The following is a 19278-nucleotide window of genomic DNA, read 5'->3' as shown; positions in this document are numbered from 1 at the left end:
ATAATGACATCTATGTTATGTATATACAGCAGAGTACAAGTTCTGCAGTGACCACGTATCACCTTCAGAGGGCGCTGCCTGGAGGGATCGTGCTGATGGAACTCTCCTTCCAGGTTGTAAAGTGAGAAGTAACTGGTAATGCTGGGAGCAGTGGTGCTACGTCCACTATTCTAACGATGTGTCTGTCCTACAGGGATGTTACTTCTGTGTGAAGCAGTACGCTCTGGAGTGCTCCCGTATACCAATGGGCCAGTCTGTCAACTCCCAGGTACTGGTCAGCGGGCAACTGTCTAATTGTCACAACTGCAAAAGAAGTATCTCTACATAAGCTGCATTCTCAGTGATGTCACCGCTCTCTAGTGAATGGATAGGCTGCATTCTCAGTGATGTCACCGCTCTCTAGTGAATGGATAGGCTGCATTCTCAGTGATGTCACCGCTCTCTAGTGAATGGATAGGCTGCATTCTCAGTGATGTCACCGCTCTCTAGTGAATGGATAGGCTGCATTCTCAGTGATGTCACCGCTCTCTAGTGAATGGATAGGCTGCATTCTCGGTGATGTCACCGCTCTCTAGTGATGGATAGGCTGCATTCTCGGTGATGTCACTGCTCTCTAGTGATGGATAGGCTGTATTCTCAGTGATGTCACTGCTCTCTAGTGATGGATAGGCTGCATTCTCAGTGATGTCACTGCTCTCTAGTGATGGATAGGCTGCATTCTCAGTGATGTCACTGCTCTCTAGTGATGGATAGGCTGCATTCTCAGTGATGTCACTGCTCTCTAGTGATGGATAGGCTGCATTCTCAGTGATGTCACTGCTCTCTAGTGATGGATAGGCTGCATTCTCACTGATGTCACTGCTCTCTAGTGATGGATAGGTTGCATTCTCAGTGATGTCACTGCTCTCTAGTGATAGGCTGCATTCTCAGTGATGTCACTGCTCTCTACTAGATGGATAGGCTGCATTCTCAGTGATGTCACTGCTCTCTACTAAATGGATAGGCTGCATTGTCAGTGATGTCACTGCTCTCTACTAAATGGATAGGCTGCATTCTCAGTGATGTCACTGCTCTCTACTGAATGGATAGGCTGCATTCTCAGTGATGTCACCGCTCTCTACTGAATGGATAGGCTGCATTGTTAAATGACTGCACAGATGAAGCTTTATTAGACTGCAGTGTGGTTCTTGTGCTGACTGCGGTGGAGTCGGCAGATGCAGGTCGCTGAGCACTTTTCTCCATTGAGGGTATACATCTTGTTGGGAACATGGTAAAGTGGCACAGATTTATTCTTCTGTAGGTGTATAAACTCTCAGCATTCCTGTCACCAGGGATCGTCCTCTCCGTCTACACAGATGTTATGATCATGGTTATTTGGCCCTGTTGATTATCGTTGTATGGAAAGAGATCTACACAAGGGATTTATTAGCTCTTAATGTAACAACCTTCAATGCAAGAAGTAACATGAACAAAATGTATGAAACTGCATCAGAAACTGGTGCACAAAATTAAAATAATTTCTTATGAGCAGATCTAATAATCTAACAGTGTGGAAATGGAATCACTGTGCATATACATTACATTACTGATCCTGAGTTACATCTTGTATTATACTCCAGAGCTGCACTCACTATTCTGCTGGTGCAGTCATTGTGCACATACATTACATGACTGAGCCTGAGTTACATCCTGTATTATACTCCAGAGCTGCACTCACTATTCTGCTGGTGCCGTCATTGTGCACATACATTACATCACTGAGCCTGAGTTACATCCTGTATTATACTCCAGAGCTGCACTCACTATTCTGCTGGTGCAGTCATTGTGCACATACATTACATCACTGAGCCTGAGTTACATCCTGTATTATACTCCAGAGCTGCACTCACTATTCTGCTGGTGCAGTCACTGTGTACATACAGTACATTACTGATCCTGAGTTACATCCTGTATTATACTCCAGAGCTGCACTCACTATTCTGCTGGTGCAGTCACTGTGCACATACAGTACATTACATGACTGAGCCTGAGTTACATCCTGTATTATACTCCACAGCTGCACTCACTATTCTGCTGGTGCAGTCACTGTGTACATACATTACATTACTGATCCTGAGTTCCATCCTGTATTATACTCCAGAGCTGCACTCACTATTCTGCTGGTGCTGTCACTGTGTACATACATTACTGATCCTGAGTTACATCCTGTATTATACTCCAGAGCTGCACTCACTATTCTGCATGCCTATTCAAAATCTATCCAGAGCTGGCTCTGGTGATCTGTAGCCTGTAAAGTGTCCTCTTTACACCAGACCCTAAAGTAGCTGGCCCCCTATATTAAAGGAGTTCAGGTAGCTGCCATGGGGTGTCTTTCCACAGCCTTACTGTTTCCAGTAGCAGTCTGCAGAATTGCAAGTGATTGAATAATGGCTGAATGACAAGTCAATTTGAATAATTTTCAGGAGGGATGGTGTATTCTGGATCTTGGGTTGATGTCGCGTTTCTTTAGTAATGTGATGTTGCCATATTATAAATTACACAAAAATATCCAATTACCATCTCAAGAAAGAAGAACTCCCATTCATCCAGCACTAGAGAAAAAACTTTTCCCCTGCTGAATTATCAGGAGTGCACCTGATGGTCCATCATATGCTCATTGACCCCTTGTCTCCCTTCTCACTTTCTTGCCGCTTATAATGGTGTAACATGTAAGGCTCGATTGGCACAAGGTTAGCGCTACCATAGAAGTAGGGAGCCGAGTCAGTGGTATATCTGTGTCATGGGGCAGGAGTGGGCCGGGACCACGGGTGTGTCATCCATTCTCATCAGAGCACCACATTGTTTATTTAGACCAATGCCAAGGGGCACAATAAAACTTAGAGGGTATCACCATCTCCGGGAAGCCTGACATGTATTCTATAAGTAGGAGGGGGTCCGGACACAGAGACGTGACCTCTTAGAGAACGGAGGTCTCATCTTACTGTTCACTCTAGAAAGAAAGAGACCATGCATGCTTCTCGGGAGACCCCCTATCCTGCAGATATGTGATCATACACTATGATTACCCGTCCCTCCTTTCAGTGGTGCGCCATTGTTTTTCAGTCCTTCCAGTTTTATGGTCTCCATCCCTTTTACCTCCGCTGATACTTTGTGACAAACATTCAGGACATTGAATGAGGCTTGTCATATAATATGTAGACTGGAACAATTGTCACAAACCCTCTGCCGTGAGAACGATTGGATCAAGGACAACAATATTGTTTCCATTCACTGACAGGCAGCAGAGCTTTTGCAAAACGTGAGTGGAAACAATGTAAGTTATAAAGTTGGAGAATTTAAGTTTATTTTTTTTTTTTCTTTTCAAAGCTGTCCGCATGCAGTTGTTGTCCGTCTGTCTTGTGTACATGTCGCCCGTCCTTTCTTACCAGGGTAAGCTCTCCATCCGAGCCCACAGCTGGAGTACCCTGGAAAGTGTCTGCGATCCTGTGGTACGTCCCCCTCCTCAGATCTGGATGCCGCACAGTGTATGGGTCGGGCCTGCCACCTGTCACGCTTTCATACCCCCCCGACCGTGTCCGGTGTTGGGTTGTCATAACCCTATGTGCAGCACTGTTCTGCACAACATCCGGGGGACTCTGCGTCTCCCTGTCAGGATGGGTTTTGCCTCTTCGGTGCCGGGCTACAGACAATGTTTTTTGCTGTTGGTGACGGGCAGATTTTCGTTATTTGCACAGAGGGCAGGAGATGGATTTTGACATCTTGGATGAAGGTGGAGGCAGCACTGGCAGCGGCACGTGAAACGCAGTGACGGATCGTTTTCTTGGGGTTTATGAGTTAAAGCACTATTCACAACCACAAGGGTCCCAGTGCCGATTGGTGACGGTGTCATATGGCCACACACATGATGTACAGACGTGTTCTTCTCACGTACATTTGTTTTTCCAGGTGAACCAATATTCATGAGTTTACAGCCTGCAGTGTCACAACAGGGCACCCGATACCTCGTGCCTCGGTGATCTCACAAGCTGGCGGTTCAGGAGATGCGTACAAAGCTGATCTTTAGGTCAGGAGACCCCTGGACAGACCACGCACTGTGGCCTTATTATCACCGATCATAAAAATGGCCAAAGAAGGGATACGCCTCCCGTCTACATAGGAACCGTGCGGCTTAAAATTGCTTAATGATTGATTAAAATACGATTTATGGCAGATTGACAAGTATTCTGAATTATCAGACTGTCATTGGAAAGGCTTGAAGCTCACTATATACTGAAAGGGGTAAACCGGCTCCGCTCACTTCCGCATCGGAGGTAATGCCGCATCCCAGATATCCAGGACGGGCGGCGATTGCAGCCGCGAGGCGAATGTGGTCCGGCAGATGTATATAGCCAGGGCGTCACCTCTGATGCAGAAGCCGGAGACCCCCGTTAATAATGGGGAGCTTCTCCGCTCTGTCTCTTGACTCAAAAGTTCATGACGTTTTAAGACCCTGCCATTTGGTGTTGGATTATTACATTTTCTGGATAATCAGATGCCGCAGTAAAGAATTTCACTACAGTTTTGTTTCTCTTGAGTTACATTGTGCCTTTTACTCAAGTTACATACAAGGCTGCATCACGGACTCCATTCCCCTGTATGTCGGTAGCCACATCACTTGCATTTCAGCTCTGTAGTTGTGGGAGATGTGGGTTTTTGACTGCAGTTTTGGATGTGATTAGAGGACTAGTATTTTTGAAGCTTTAGTTGTAGGATACAGGCTAGGTACACCATCATGAATATTGGTTCACTTTGGGTGACTGGCACAGGGTATTTGCCCGGACCCTCGGTCATTGCCCGGACCCTCGGCCATGGCCTGGACGCGTCTTACTGTCATGTCTTCTCTCTCCGCAGCTTTCCATGCTCTTCACTGAGGAGTGTGACAAGGTGCGGGACCTGATGCACGTCCACTCCTTCAGCTACGACTTCCACCTGCGCGTCGTCCACCAGTATCTGCTGGGATCCAACATGTCCCTCCGCCAGGGCTACGATCTTGCAAGCTTCCTGCAACTCTTCATCTCTCAGCACCCTGACATCCCCAAGTATGGCCGCAACCACATGTACCAGGGCCTGCTGTCCGTGCCCACGGAGATCATTGCTGCCCACCAGCTGTACAACTACATCGCGGACCACGCCAGCACGTACCACACGAAGCCTTTACGCATGGTCCGTCCTTCCGTTCTTGGTAGCAACGGCAAGAAGAGCAGCAACGCAGAGCAGAATGAGTACGGCCTGGTGTCCATCTGGAACAGGTAAGAGGCCGATAATTGGGGTGGGGGGATTGCGTCATGCAGGGTCCTGGGCGAGGACACGGCCATTGTATGTACGCAGTACCCTCTGAATGGTAATGTAGATCTGCTTGCACCTGCTTCTGCCCGGCAGCTCCGGTTTGTACAAGGACTCTGAAGGCGCCCAGCACCATGATGACTTTGACGTCTCCTTACTGGTCTGTCACAGTGCCGCACCATTCGAAGAGCAATCCGAACAGGAGCGACACGTCCTGAGGTACCGGTCAAGACTATGGGGACTGACATTTAGTGACAACCATCAGAATTCTGGTCAAAAGGGGGTTATATTAACCTGTGAATGGCCATCCTTAGTGTTAGTGTGGCTGCTGAAATCATTGCCTGTGTGTAGATCCAAATGGCCATCCACATCTGCCACAGTCACATATTGGATCTGAATCCCTATGAGAACACTGCAGGGACATGTAGTCACCAGAATCTTTCAGTAGTGCAGCCTCAGGCATTGGGCCGGTCACAGCAGCTGGTGGAACAATAATTATTTTGTGATTTTTCTAAACTTTGGGCATAATCCTCATTAACCCCCTTCTCCACTTTTTTTTTTCGGTCAGACTTCGATTTTACGTCATCATGACAAGTCAGCGTGAGCTGTTTCCACGTCTCACTGCCGACATGAGGCGCTTCAGGAAACCTCCGAGGATCCAAAGGGACGCACAGGACCTGGACGGGGCCTCGGAGCTAGCAAAGTGCCAGAGGATGGAGATCGAGAGCCAAGAGGACATCGGGGAGGGAGCGCGGAGCAGGACGAGTTCCGGGAATCTCGATCACCCACATTTGTTCCCTCTGCTGGGTACAGAGGTGAGCGCCACCAAGAGGCAGCTGATGGAGATGGTGCAGCTCGCCAAGTGCCACTGCCGCAGGGACAATCTATGGAAGCGACTCTACCTCCTGGAGCCGCTTGCCTCTGACAAACTGAGGCTGGGCAAGCTCAGCCCTGGAGAACTGAAGGAGCTGCTAGATGCCGTGCATGGAAGGAGCGTGGCCGAGATCGACCCCCAGCTGGTGAGATGGTTGGGAACGAATCTTGCTGAGGAGACGTGACAGAAAATGATTTTACTTGTCCTATTCTCCAGTCACATCCAGAGCTGCATGCACAGTTCTTCTGTTACATCATGCTTCATACTCCAGTCACATCCAGAGCTGCATGCACTGTTCTGTTACATTATACTACAGTCACATCTAGAGCTGCATGCACCATTCTTCTGTTACATCATGCTTCATACTAGTCACATAGAGCTGCATGCAGATGTACTGTTACATCATGCTTCATACTCCAGTCACATACAGAGCTGCATGCACTGTTCTCTTACATCATAGTACAGTCACATCTAGAGCTGCAAGCACCGTTCTATTACATAATGCTTCATACTAGTCACATCCAGAGCTGCATGCAGTTTTTCTGTTACATAATGCCTTATACTTCAGTCACATTTACAGCTCAAGTCTCATACTCCAGTCACATTCAGAGCAGCATACACAGTCCAGCTACATCATATTATACTCCAGTTAAAGCCAGAGCTCCATTCTCATACTCCATTCACAGAGAGAGCTGCAGGCGCACAGTTTTTCTGCTACATAGTATTTTACTCGAGTTACATCCTGAACTCCATTCTCATACTCCAGTCACATAGAGAGCTGCATGCACGCAGTTCTTCTATTACATCATCTTATTCTCCAGTCGCATCCAAAGCAGCTTTGTTAGGTTTGCTTTTACATCATGTAGGCTCACACATGGCACAGTCGTTGCAGAAATTCCATAGGTTTGAATTTTTTGCAGCAGAAATTCCTGCACCCTAGTCATGTCCAGAGCTGCATTCAATTACATGACGATTTATACTCCAGTCACACCTAGAGCTGCATTTTAAATTTCAGCTGCCATTTCACGTCCATTGGCATTATTATGGCAGATAGACCCAGCTACTCCCTTATAGCGTAGTCCTTATTGTACGTCTGACTACACTACATGCTCCACAATGCCGCACAGTGACGCTGTACCTCTGACGTACGCCTCGCTCTCCTTCTGCCTCCGCAGGAATTCCTCCTCTCCATGAATGTTCAGTGGTATCAGGGTCTCATCAAAGTTCTCCTGAGCCGCTTCCCTCAGAGCTGCCGCCACTTCTATAGTGCAGACAGTGGGACCCAGTACCTGGTGAGTGCCCAGATCATTGCTGAGTTACCGTCCTGTGTAAATGTCAACTGCCCATATCCACCACAAGGGGGCGATCTGTATACATGTTACCCATCACAAGGGGGTGATCTGTATGCATGTGTATATGATTCCCGTTTACTGGAATAGGGGACCTCGATATCTCGCCATCTGGTGGTGGATACTGGTATTTATAGCACTGTCTCTATACTAAAGGAACAGGACAGCAGGGACTATAACATATTATACAATATATAAGGGAAGTGATTCAAGTCACATCTGCTGTTGGTTTCCTATAAAAGTCCATGCAATTCAGGGTCGCTAATATTGTGGCGCATTGCTTTGTGCATGTTTCCCGCTCGCTAGCATGTTGTTTATACACGACGGGGGTCAAGGTTCATGCTCGGTGATGGAAATCACTTCTGTTTTGGGACGAGTTTTCATTCTAGGTGTGGTGATGCTCACACTTCCTTTTTTTTTTTTCTCCTCAGGTCGTCCTTAACCAGAAATTCACAGATTGCTTCGTGTTGGTTTTTCTAGACTCCCATTCTGGTAAAACGGTAAGTAATATCGTGTATAAAAGAGGCTGCTCTGGGTACAATTGCAACAAACCCTCAGCTGTGACGAGTATTCACTTAGGACAGGTTTCAGCAACTGCGTGTAAACAAGAACGCTTCACCATTTTCACTTCTGTTCATCTCCGATTTCTGCACAACTTTCTCGCATTTTCTCACGTGGAGCCACAGACCTACTTGTTTTAAGTTAGGCTTTAAATCAGTATAAACGTACGCTATTTTTATTGTTTTGTTTTAGATTTTTGCCTGCTGTCAGTGAATAGCGATATTCTTGTTTACATCCAAAGGTTGAAAATCCATACCGACTGAATATATCAGAGAAGATAAATTCAAGTCCAGTCGGGTCCTCCTTGGCAGCCGGTCTCTGCTTCTGAGCCCGGCATCCTCAGCACCTCTTGTGTTCACTAGGCCCTGTAATGTCATGATGATTGCAGGGCCTAGTAAGCACAAGGTGCTGAGGATGCCGGCTGCAGAAATAAGGACCAGACTGGACTCCAAGGCAGCGAAAATTAAATTTCTCTTCTCTACTTTTGAGGTTTTGTTACAAATTTTTATCGTCTAGATAAACCCCCGGACTCGGGACTGACACGTTTTATCCGCGCTGATGCACTGTAGCAAATAATCATGATGGCAAATCTGAACGGTTGTGAATTGCACCTGGTTCATGATGGCGTTTGGCTCCCACCTTGGCCCACCCACGGAGGGGCAATAGACCCAAAGTCTAGAGGCAGGCCTGAGAAGTGACACTGCACGCTCGCTGTGTTTAGCTCATAGATGATTGTCTGCAGTGTTGGGATTGTCCATGTTCCTGCAGAATATATGGCTGCTTGTTGTCTCCGCCACCTGCGTCTGTCCTCTCTCTCTATAATCTGCTGTTACTTCATTTTTGTACATTATTCAGTTGAATCAAGTAAAAAAAAAAAAAATTACTGGAAATCAAAGTGAAAGGCAGAATCATCGTCGCTGCGGCTTCTAAAGCGGAATAAATTTATCTTCAAAAGATGGCGGTTTCAGAAGTGTCCGTCTGTCTTCTGGATCCGCATGGTGGAAGCTTTTGAGGATTACAAATTTAATCCTGCAGTAAAAGCGACGCCGCCATCAGACGTCTGTCACTTAAACGGTCACCGAGGGCCAAATAGTCGCTGTGTGAATACAGTCATTATCAGATTTACTGTAATCAGAGAGCGCTCCGCTAAGAACACGGGCGGGCAGCAGCTCTGCCAAAAAACCAAAGTTATTTATTCTATAGAGGAGTCTTTTCCAGACTCCTGAAAGGCAAGGTCCCCTTTTTTGTGACCCTTATAGGTAACTTTTTTTTATTAATAATCTTGAAATATATACATCAGACTTGCCCAAGGGAGCGATTTCTAATATTTTGTATCATACTTTTTGAGCAGGGGTTGGGCCAGACTTCCGGTAATAACTTTATGGCATATTATTACAATTTGCTTTCGTTTTTTCTTTTCTCAGAGTCTCAAGGTCGTGTTCCGGGAACCGTTTCCCGAGCAGCCGCAGAACAGCGAGAGTCCGCCACCGCAGCTGGTTTCCACGTACCACCACCTGGAGTCTGTGATCAATACCGCCTGCTTCAACCTATGGAGCGGCCTGCTCTGACAGCACCGCTGCCGCCATACACTATTACAAGAGACTAGATCCCGCCAGGATGCGGCCCCTCGGGGAGGGTAATCTGCTGCTACAATCCTCTGCCGACAACCCCTCGGAGAGGAAGGCGACTGAGTCGTGTCTACAATCCCACAGATTTCTTTATTTTTAAGCCAAATTTGAAAAATGTAAGATTTTATGTAAATGATCTGTAAATGTAACCAAATCCCAAACCTATGAATAAATGATGTTCTCTTATAAAGACAGTTTACGTGCCGCCATCTGTGATAATCGCTTGAGCGGCTGGTTGTAATTACCCAGCTTTCCCAGGCTTCTGCAAGGTAAATGTACCTAGTTTTGTAATGTTATAAACCCCACTATCCCTAGACTGCTACATAGCCATGTATACAAGCCGCACAGGAACATGGGAAAGCTGGGTGACCACCAACATGGAACCTGTATTAATGGACTTGTTACTTTCTTCAGAACTTATATTATGACAGACAATGACTGGTGCGGGGCTGACATTCTCCTTCCTCCATTTACACTGCCGTGTCCTGACCTCCATATTTCCTCCTGTAAGTCTTCATCCACCCGAGTCCAGCCGCCGTATCTCCTGCAGAAAAGAGAAGACGCTGCTTACTGTGAAGGTGCCGCTTCTCTATCCTAGGGATCAGTCATGCTTTTCCTATGTTGCTATGTACGGCTGTATCCCATAAAGGGGAGGGCGGTTTCTTCTGTCTTACCACAGAGCAACCCTCTTGCATCTCAAATCACTGTCTGTGTACTCGCATAATGTTTTTCCTTTCCCTATGCTTTACACTGCAGCTCTGCACCTTCAGAACACTGACTTTAGCTTAGGGCCCCGTCACACATAGCGATCTCGCTAGCGAGATCGCTGCTGAGTCACAAGTTTTGTGACACAACCGCGATCTCACCAGCGAGATCGCTGTGTGTGACAGCGATCAGCGACCGGCCCCCTTGCCGGTATCGCTGATCGCTGTAGGGAACCGCTGGACATTTCTTTTGTCGCTGGTCTCCTGCTGGCCAGCACGCATCGCTGCATGTGACAGGCGGGAGACCAGCGATCTGCTGGTAACTAACGTACACATCGGGTATCCAAGGGACGTGCGTCCCTTAGATACCTGATGTGTTCGTTAGTTACCAGTGCGCTGATGCAGGGAGCTGGTAACTAACTAACGAACACAGCGACGCCCCGCTGATCACTGGTGAAGCTGTCTGTGTAACAGCTCACCAGCGATCACATAGCGACTTACCAGCAATCCTGACACGTTGATATCGTTGTCGGGATCGCTGGTGAGTCGTTATGTGTGACTCCAGCTTTAGCTGCAGTCTTATCTTTTCCTTTCAAGGGGTCTCAGGTCTTGCATGTTTTTCCCCCGCACTCACCTCGCGGTCTGTATTCACATCCAATGAAGCCCTGGTAGCCAAGTTCCTGCAAGAGCTCATAGAGATACATGAAGTTCAGCTCTCCGGGGCTGTCCGGCTCGTTGCGAAGAGGGACCTGAGCCACCTGCACGTGACCTGCGCAGAGATACGTGTCAGCTCATGCTGCCAGACGAGCGCCGTGGAATAAAATATATAGGAGCAATTCTAATTTGGTCGGGTAATATTCGGTATTAACATTCTCCTGATGGTCAATGTAAATAAAAATGGCAATCCCAAAACTCAATTAATGACGAGAGATGATATCAAGAGTTAGGGCTCATACTCACTTACGAGAGACTCGTGTGATTCTCGTGCAAGTCTCGCATGAAAACCCGGCACTGCCACCAGCACTCGGACTGGAGCGTTCAGCTACATGTATTTCTATGCAGCAGCACGCTCCGGTCCCAGTGCTGGCGGCAGTGCCGGGTTTTCATGCGAGAGACTCGCATGAGAATTGTGTGAGTCTCTCACAAGTGAGTATGAGCCCTTAGATGAAGACTGAGGCGGAGGGCAGTTCAGTGCCAGACATTAAAGGGGTCATTAATCAATGGGGTATTGTTGGATAGCTCTTGTAATTACACGCAATTTTCTGCTTATTTAAAGTTTTCTGTAGTTCTTGAGATATTTAACACTTTTTACTTTGTTTTACATCTCGTTGCCTTGGAGACCGACCACTGCTGCTAGACAGCACAACGTGCAGGGCTTATCAGTTCTTTTCTTCATAACACTGCTTTAATGCTGACACATGTTACCTTCTCATCCCAGTACGTGCAGTGCTTACAAGGTGGACAGCGGTGGTTGGTCTCCTAGGTAGCGAACTGTAAAAAAAAAAAAAAAAAAAAAGTGAAAACTTTAAACAAGATCAATCTGAAAGTATCCATATATGAAAATGGGGTTACGCTTTTATATGTGAGCAGTTGTATTGGCAAAAGGATTCACCAGTGATAAGTGGCGCGACCATACAGCACGTGGTGAGATCAGTATAGTATGCGGTGTGTGATCGGCAGCCTGCGGTGGTCGACTCCAGAGACAGCCGGCCAAACTCATCCTGCCGCTTCCTGTAACCACTCTGTAATTTCACCACCTTCTATACAAAGGGTTACCATGCCTTTCTCACCTATCGATGGAAGATAAGTCTTTATATTCTCTGTTAGATTTCCATCCATTATCTGCCAATGGAAAAGATCCTAAAACATAGAAGAAGGATGGTAACGGTAACGTGACATTACTGGCGCCCTATTAATGAGAACCAACTTTTAGTGTAAATGTTTTTTTTCTTATTGGTATGTATTTAAAGACTGAAAAATAAGATCTTGCACTCTTCACCTTGGGCCTTAGGTGTAATATTAGACCTATTCTTCCTGCGCTGGACAGATGACCTTTCAGCAGTCTCATTACCATCAGAGACAGGATTAGAATGAAATACCTGTATATACAGTAGATAACACATGATCAACCACAATAGGTGATATGACAGCTCTCCTCTTGCTGTACAATGACTGGCAACACAAGATCCACCATTCACAATAGGTGATGTCACATCTCACCTTCTCTTCCTGTACAATGACTGAGAACACATCTATATACAGTAGATAACCCAGGATCCACCATTAACTATAGGTGATGCCACAGGTCACCTCCTCTCCACACAATGACCTGCTCCCAGATTAGAGCATGCTTAGACAACATTTCTACATCAACAAGTAGGGTCTGAGTCTATTGCTGCTAATGTTCATATGCCCAACAGGAAATACAAGTCTTACATTTGACCTAGTGATCATTGTAAAAACTGCTAAAGATCTTTATTTTTTTTTATAAGGATAGTGATATATATTTACCACCATATTTCAACAATAGGTTTATTTGTGTTGACACCTTCCCTTTAATGATCACTGGGGATTATTGTTGGGTCTCTTATCATTGTCATCGGTCTCGTTATATTTCTCTATAATCAGTGTCCACCTCTTATTCTTTTTCTAGTGATAATTCATAGTCTGGAATTGTTAAGAGTAAGAAAGGAGTCACAACTTACCATCTGCATCTTCACATTGGGTCTTCCCACCTTCTGTAAGATTGAGGCTCCTAGAAGAGCACAACCGGCCTTAGTACTGTGAAGCCTGAGAACCTTGCCTGGCTGCGCCTCACTTACCTTGCTGCACATCACTTACCCTGCCTTGCCTCACTCTGTCTGCAGCGCTCACCCTGTCATGCATCACTTTCCCTGCCTTGCTCATCCTGTCGCGCATCACTTACCCTGCCCCGCTCACCTTACCGTGCATCACTCACCCTGCCATGCATCACTTACCCTGCCCCGCTCACCTTACCGTGCATCACTCACCCTGTCACGCATCACTTACCCTGCCCCGCTCACACTGACACACATCACTTACCCTGCCGCGCATCACTTACCCTGCCGCGCATCACTTACCCTGCTGCGGGGTGTTCAGGAAATACAGGGGCTCCGAAATGCGGCAGTTTATAGGTTCGATGAGACCCACGATCCCAGCCTGTTAGGAGAAGTGACAGTTACCTCCAAGACTAGTTACAGCGGAAACATTAATTACCCACCGCAAATTAGCGTAAGTTGTTTTTTTCTTTTGCAGATTTCCAGATGCTAACTAGCTCATACAAAAAGTCTAAATCATTTCCTAAGAAATTTAAGTGGATTCTGCAAATACAATACATAGAAAGTATTTACATTCACAGCCTATATTATACTTCAGAGCAGCATTCAGTATTCTGCTAGATGGTATTGGAAAGAGTCAGCAAGCTTCTACAGACAGGGCAGACGTGTGTATAGAGCCTGGAGAAATGCAGATACTGAACAAGGAAGGGATGCTGGGAGGCTTCTTGTAGTGACGTGTGTGCGAAGGGGAACAACCGCAAAAGAAAAGGAGCTGTGGAGCATCAAGCTAATTAGTGATGATTGCAAATTATGTTGGAAGCACTGTCCTGCAGGGAGAACGAGGGCGACCCCAACCCAAATCATAGCCCCGATGGTGACAATTCAGCATCCCACTCATACCTCATGTAGCATATCGGCGGCATATTTCAGGTTCTCTATGAAGGTCTCCTCCATATCTTTCACAATAGAGGCCCGCTCCATGCCTGCAGGAACCCGCCCGGCCATGATGTGTATCCTGTAAGGGAAAACCCAGAGCGAAGGTTAGAGCTGCCCCCGATGTATCTCTTGTACTAAAATTACCTCATGTATTGTACTCAAGAGCTGCACTCACTATTCTGCTTGTGGAGTCACTGTTTACATACATTACTGATCCTGAGTTACATCCTGTATTATACCTCAGACCTGCACTCACTATTCTGTTGGTGGAGTGACTGTGTACTTACATTACTGATCCTGAGTTACATCCTGTATTATACTCCAGAGCTGCACTCACTATTCTGCTGGTGCAGTCACTGTTTACATACATTACATTACTGATCCTGAGTTACATCCTGTATTATACTCCAGAGCTGCACTCACTATTCTGCTGGTGCAGTCACTGTGTACATACATTACATTACTGATCCTGACTAAGGGTGGTTTCACATTAGCGCTTTTTAAGCGCACGCACGGCCGGGGGTAGCTCCGCCCCCGAGCCGGCTCTCTGCCCGGCGTGCCCGCCCCTTGCTTGTAGCGCCGCCTCCTAGCGCACAGCGGCGCCTGCGATCGGCGCACCCTATCTTTAGCATAGGGTGCGCAGGCCGTGCGCTAGTTGCGCTTTGACCTGCGCTGCGCACTTTTGACGGTGCGCCGTGCGCGCCAAAATCAAACTTTTCGGATTTTGGCGCGCACGGCGCACCATCAAAAGTGCGCAGCGCAGGTCAAAGCGCAACTAGCGCACGGCCTGCGCACGATCTGCGCACCCTATGCTAAAGATAGGGTGCGCCGATCGCAGGCGCCGCTGTGCGCTAGGAGGCGGCGCTACAAGCAAGGGGCGGGCACGCCGGGCAGAGAGCCGGCTCGGGGGCGGAGCTACCCCCGGCCGTGCGTGCGCTTAAAAAGCGCTAATGTGAAACCACCCTTACATCCTGTATTATACCCCAGAGCTGCACTCACTATTCTGCTGGTGCAGTCACTGTGTATATACATTACATTACTGATCCTGAGTTACATCCTGTATTATACCCCAGAGCTGCACTCACTATTCTGCTGGTGCAGTCACTGTGTATATACATTACATTACTGATCCTGAGTTACATCCTGTATTATACTCCAGAGCTGCACTCACTATTCTGCTGGTGCAGTCACTGTGTACATACATTACATTACTGAACCTGGGTTACCTCCTGCATTATACTCCAGAGCTGCACTCACTATTCTGCTGGTTGTTATTAGAAGCAATCTTGCGAACGGCTTACAACACAATTCCTCCCGTTACCTGGTGCAGTGCAGTTCGCGGGCCCATGTGACTGCCTGTTGTAGACCGGCGCGGAATTCATCTTGTCTCCCGGGTAAAGCGCCGAGCCCCAGTTCTCCGGCCGTCGCGTCTCCTGCAGGGAAGAAAATTTACAGACAAGAGTTATGATAATTTTTCAGTAAAAGTTCTAAACACAAAAGCGTCAGATCTCGGGCCGCGGCTCAGCGCCATTTTTCACCGGCAGACAAGGAGGAGGGGGCGGCAGGTGACGGCCACAACTTAAGCAAGAGAATGTCGCCACGCGGGGATGATCGGTGCCATATTTATCGGACCGGTATTTTTAGGGGCTGTGATCAGGGATAGTTCTGTGATTTTCCTGCCATTTTCAAGATCTCTGCTTGCTGTCAAGGAAAGGAAACCGAATCATGCAAGAGTCAGCTGGCTAAAAGGAAAAAATTAAGAAATGCAGAAAGTAATATATAAAGGTACAAAATGTACGTAAATGACGAATTCTGATTTATACAATAATTTATATAGGAAACAAAAACAACATTTTACGTAACTTATCTCCAGTTCGGTACAATCCCCGCCCAATAAATTATCCCAAGAAGAGGGGAAAAAATTATAAAGCAAAAAATGCTGTTTTTTTTCGTCACTCCCCCCCCCCAACAAAAATGCAACAAAACGCAACTAAATTGTCGTACAAACCCCCAAAATGGTGCCAATAAATACTACAGCTCAGCGCCCAAATAATATATGGGAAAATAATAATAAAGAAGTTGTTTTCAGAAGACGGGGAGGGAAAAAAAACAATGAAAATTACGGGGTAAATAAAGTAAAATGTAAACGTGGCGCCATCGCCGCGCAGGACGACGACACGGTGCAAAACAAAGATGGCGGCACAGGGGCTGTAACCTAGCAACAGCACATCTCCCGGGCGTCATGGCCGCCGTGTCACCTGCGGGAGTGTTCATCAGCACCAGCTCCATGTTGTTTTCTTTCAGAGCGGCCTTCATCCCCTCGAGATCCGCGGCGTAAGGCCAGGCCACCTCCACCGCCGGGAAGCCGGCCCGGGCCGCCGCCGAGATCCTCCCGGGGAGGTCGGGGATCTCCTGGAATAACCACGAGATATTGGCCGCGAAGCGTAATGGCGGCGGCGGCGGCATAGTGACCGGAGGGAGCGGCGGTCAGGAGAGTCCGGGGATGTGCGGGAGGAGCTAGGCCGCGGCCTGCAGTGAGGAGAAGCCGGGGGGCAAAGTCCTGAGGGACGGCTGAGTGCCGGCGGCTGCTCTGCTCACCGCACACTGAGCGTGCAATGGGCGCAGCTGGAGCCTTCTGCCGGCTCTGCTGCTGCTGCTGACACTCTTATTTTAATTATTTATTTTTTTTTCCGTATTTTTCCTTTTTTTTTTTCTTACATTTATATTTTTCTGTTGCCATAGACGCGGCGCTCGTTATTTGTGGGGCGACTCGTCGTTTTAAATGACTCCGTGCGCTTTACCATGTAATATACTGAAACATGGGGAAATACAGGTGCAAGCGTCGTAAAAAAAAAATTTTTTTTTGTATTTTTAAAGTGTTTGTCATTTTTTTTTTTGTGTTTACAGAGTGTAATGGGCGGACAGCGCGGTCCTCCCCGGAGGACGACCAGAGCCGGACAACACGGAGGAAGCTTTAGTCTAAGGGTTCTAAAAAATCATAACTTTGGTTTTTGTTTTTTTTTTGTTTTGTTTTTTTTTTCAGTGTCCCCATTTTGAGACCATTTTTTTTTTTTTTTTCTTTTTATTCATTTCCGATTCAACCTTGAACTAGCAAATCAAGGAAATGACATGGGGGTACAAACATGACCGTGGGTGGGGGTGATGGGGGAATCTTCGGTAGCTCCCGGCTGCCATTGACACCCCAAAATGATCATACAAGACAGGTAAAAAGAAGCTTCATACTCCCCATCTGATTGAACTCACTGACAAAGTCTCAGTTAACTCATTCTGCATAGAAGGTGGTGCACATTTTCACATTTTTCTTTGGTAGGTGAGGTTTAAAGAGCTGTAAAAAAAAAAAAAAAAAACCTTTTTTTTTATTTTATTTTTTTTGCTCGGACATTCAAAGAATTTTTGCATTTTTCGTGCTGGATGGGGATTAGTTTTTGTTACTGTCACACCCATTTTTATTTATGATATCTGTGGAGAAAAGGGAAATGTGTGCCTGTTTTATTCATTTTTGAGTATTTTTTTTGGCCCCTTGTTGGTATACTAGCATACAGGTAAAATGTGTCCCCCTTTCTGTTGCCGTCATTTAATGTGTGTGTTTTTTTTTTTTTTTTTTTAAATCGGTGGCTAGTAACGGGGATTTGAATTGTCAGTAGCTATTTTTTTTTTTCTTTTTCCATCGTTTAGGTTTTCTTTATTTTACATGTTGCCGATAATGTCTGTAAAGCGCTGTGTATTTAATGGCGCTTATAAGTGAGTAAAATAACTAAAATGTAAAAAAAAAATATTGTGCCCGTATGAGGTCTTAAAAGGCAGTTCAGGAGCTATTTCAAGAATTATTAATTTTTTTTTTTTTTAATCTGATTTCCCAGGTAACTGGGGCTCCAGTTACAGTGGAAATGCGACATAGCAGAGCTGTCTAGGCCTCCTATGACCCCGCAGCTCTTGCTCCCTCTATACAGAGCGATCATATGACCGCTTGGCCTGGAGGAGAACACGGCGCTTTCTATTACTGTATACACAGCACATGTTCGGCTCTGGGCTCACAGCAATCGAGAAGGCAGAGACAGTAATGAGCAGTCTCTGCCTTCACTAGGGGGAGCTCGGCCGCCTCTAACAGCTGGATTCTCACTCCCGCATCCACACTGTCACGTACAGCTCCTCTCCTATACAGTGATATTTTAGGACATCACTGCAAAGTAGAACGCGGTCCGCCCTGCTATGTATCACTAGTTAAAGAAACCTAATTGCAAAATTGATTTTAGCCCCTTACAGGCATTTATGTAAAAAAAAGTCCTGAAAGGTGAACAATACCTCTTAATAAATCTGTTTTTAATGAAGACACGGTTTAACATTTTTCAGGTCCTATAAAAAAGCCTATGGTAACTTGCCTGCGGACCTTTGTACCTGGAGCATGATGTCTTTTGGGGAAAAAAAAAAAACAAAAACCGCCATTGACCCTAAAAATGCACCAAACGTTGACAACAAAAGGATAGAAAAATGCATTGGGAGACCTTTACCATTGCGTTTATATCTGGCCAAACTGCAACATTTCATTGTCATAAACCTGTAAGCCAAAAGTATCATTGTCTAACCCCATTTATTACACCATTAGCGTTAGTACATGCGGCAAGATGTAATAAGGACAAGAAAAGTGCTCTGGTTATCCCTGTGGTGTGGCGTACAGGGGCCCCAGGCAGCTGCCTGCCCCTAACGTCGGCCCTGGGCGTACTACATAGTTATGGTTTCATTTGATAAATGTCACTTATTCTAGACTGGTCTAGGCGAGGAATAAATAAATCGATGTTTGTATTTGTAACATACATAGAGAGTTTCATTGGTGACGTCAGACACATTTTTTGTTCTTTTCTAAAGTTGGGATGTGTTCCAAATAACAAAGAAAGTTGCAAGTTGAGTGAAGTTTTGCATTAACTTTGGACATTGGACACTTCGTTGTCAGGCTCTTATCTAACATTGGGAAGTGTATTACCATGCTCGCTTAAATGTTGCGCTGGTGTAATTTGCACTAAACCTTCTCATTAAGGTGCGACTTTTGATAATTATGTAGTGGTGGCGTTGATGTGCGTGCACTGAAGA

The 19278-nt window shown here is 46.3% G+C and overlaps 2 protein-coding genes across 6 annotated transcripts in view; one reads left to right on the top strand and one right to left on the bottom strand.

Annotated features, from left to right (window-relative positions):
• The window catches only part of SZT2 (SZT2 subunit of KICSTOR complex), a 143554-nt gene extending 133630 nt beyond the window's left edge, over positions 1 to 9924 (top strand). For 2 of the 5 annotated variants that reach the window (XM_073544506.1, XM_073544505.1), the window contains 9 exons: positions 30 to 113; positions 194 to 268; positions 3429 to 3488; positions 4891 to 5288; positions 5419 to 5541; positions 5891 to 6341; positions 7372 to 7488; positions 7977 to 8045; positions 9531 to 9924. In XM_073544506.1, coding sequence (XP_073400607.1) covers positions 30 to 113; positions 194 to 268; positions 3429 to 3488; positions 4891 to 5288; positions 5419 to 5541; positions 5891 to 6341; positions 7372 to 7488; positions 7977 to 8045; positions 9531 to 9674 — 1521 coding nt within the window. In that variant the 3' untranslated portion in view covers positions 9675 to 9924. Of the gene's footprint in view, positions 1 to 29; positions 114 to 193; positions 269 to 3366; positions 3489 to 4890; positions 5289 to 5418; positions 5542 to 5890; positions 6342 to 7371; positions 7489 to 7976; positions 8046 to 9530 lie in introns of those variants that run through there. The other 3 variants (XM_073544510.1, XM_073544507.1, XM_073544509.1) reach the window with 2 other exon arrangements.
• HYI (hydroxypyruvate isomerase (putative)) lies at positions 9806 to 16845 on the bottom strand. Its single transcript, XM_073544511.1, has 8 exons — positions 16431 to 16845; positions 15494 to 15605; positions 14137 to 14251; positions 13540 to 13618; positions 13144 to 13193; positions 12229 to 12298; positions 11073 to 11207; positions 9806 to 10278 (listed from the first exon to the last, which is right to left on the bottom strand). The coding sequence occupies exons 1-8, from the start codon at positions 16636 to 16638 to the stop codon at positions 10205 to 10207; spliced, it is 843 nt and encodes a 280-aa protein (XP_073400612.1). The 5' UTR covers positions 16639 to 16845; the 3' UTR covers positions 9806 to 10204.
• Between the last annotated feature and the right edge of the window lie 2433 nt (positions 16846 to 19278).

The sequence above is a fragment of the Dendrobates tinctorius genome, unplaced genomic scaffold (assembly GCF_039654945.1).
Source record: "Dendrobates tinctorius isolate UK_male_01 unplaced genomic scaffold, ASM3965494v1 ptg000138l, whole genome shotgun sequence".
Lineage (NCBI taxonomy): Eukaryota > Metazoa > Chordata > Amphibia > Anura > Dendrobatidae > Dendrobates > Dendrobates tinctorius.
Note: the sequence above shows the minus strand (reverse complement) of the source record. Positions and strands in the feature narration are given on the sequence as shown.

Bases quoted from the DNA above. Each gene is read 5' to 3' on its own strand.
- HYI (XM_073544511.1), bottom strand. From the start codon at position 16,638: ATGCCGCCGCCGCCGCCATTACGCTTCGCGGCCAATATCTCGTGGTTA. The intron at 13,619-14,136 runs GTATGAGTGGGA...TTCTCCTAACAG, and splicing joins CCGCCGATATGCTACATGAG to GCTGGGATCGTGGGTCTCAT. The intron at 12,299-13,143 runs GTAAGTTGTGAC...TCTATGTTTTAG, and splicing joins CCAATGTGAAGATGCAGATG to GATCTTTTCCATTGGCAGAT.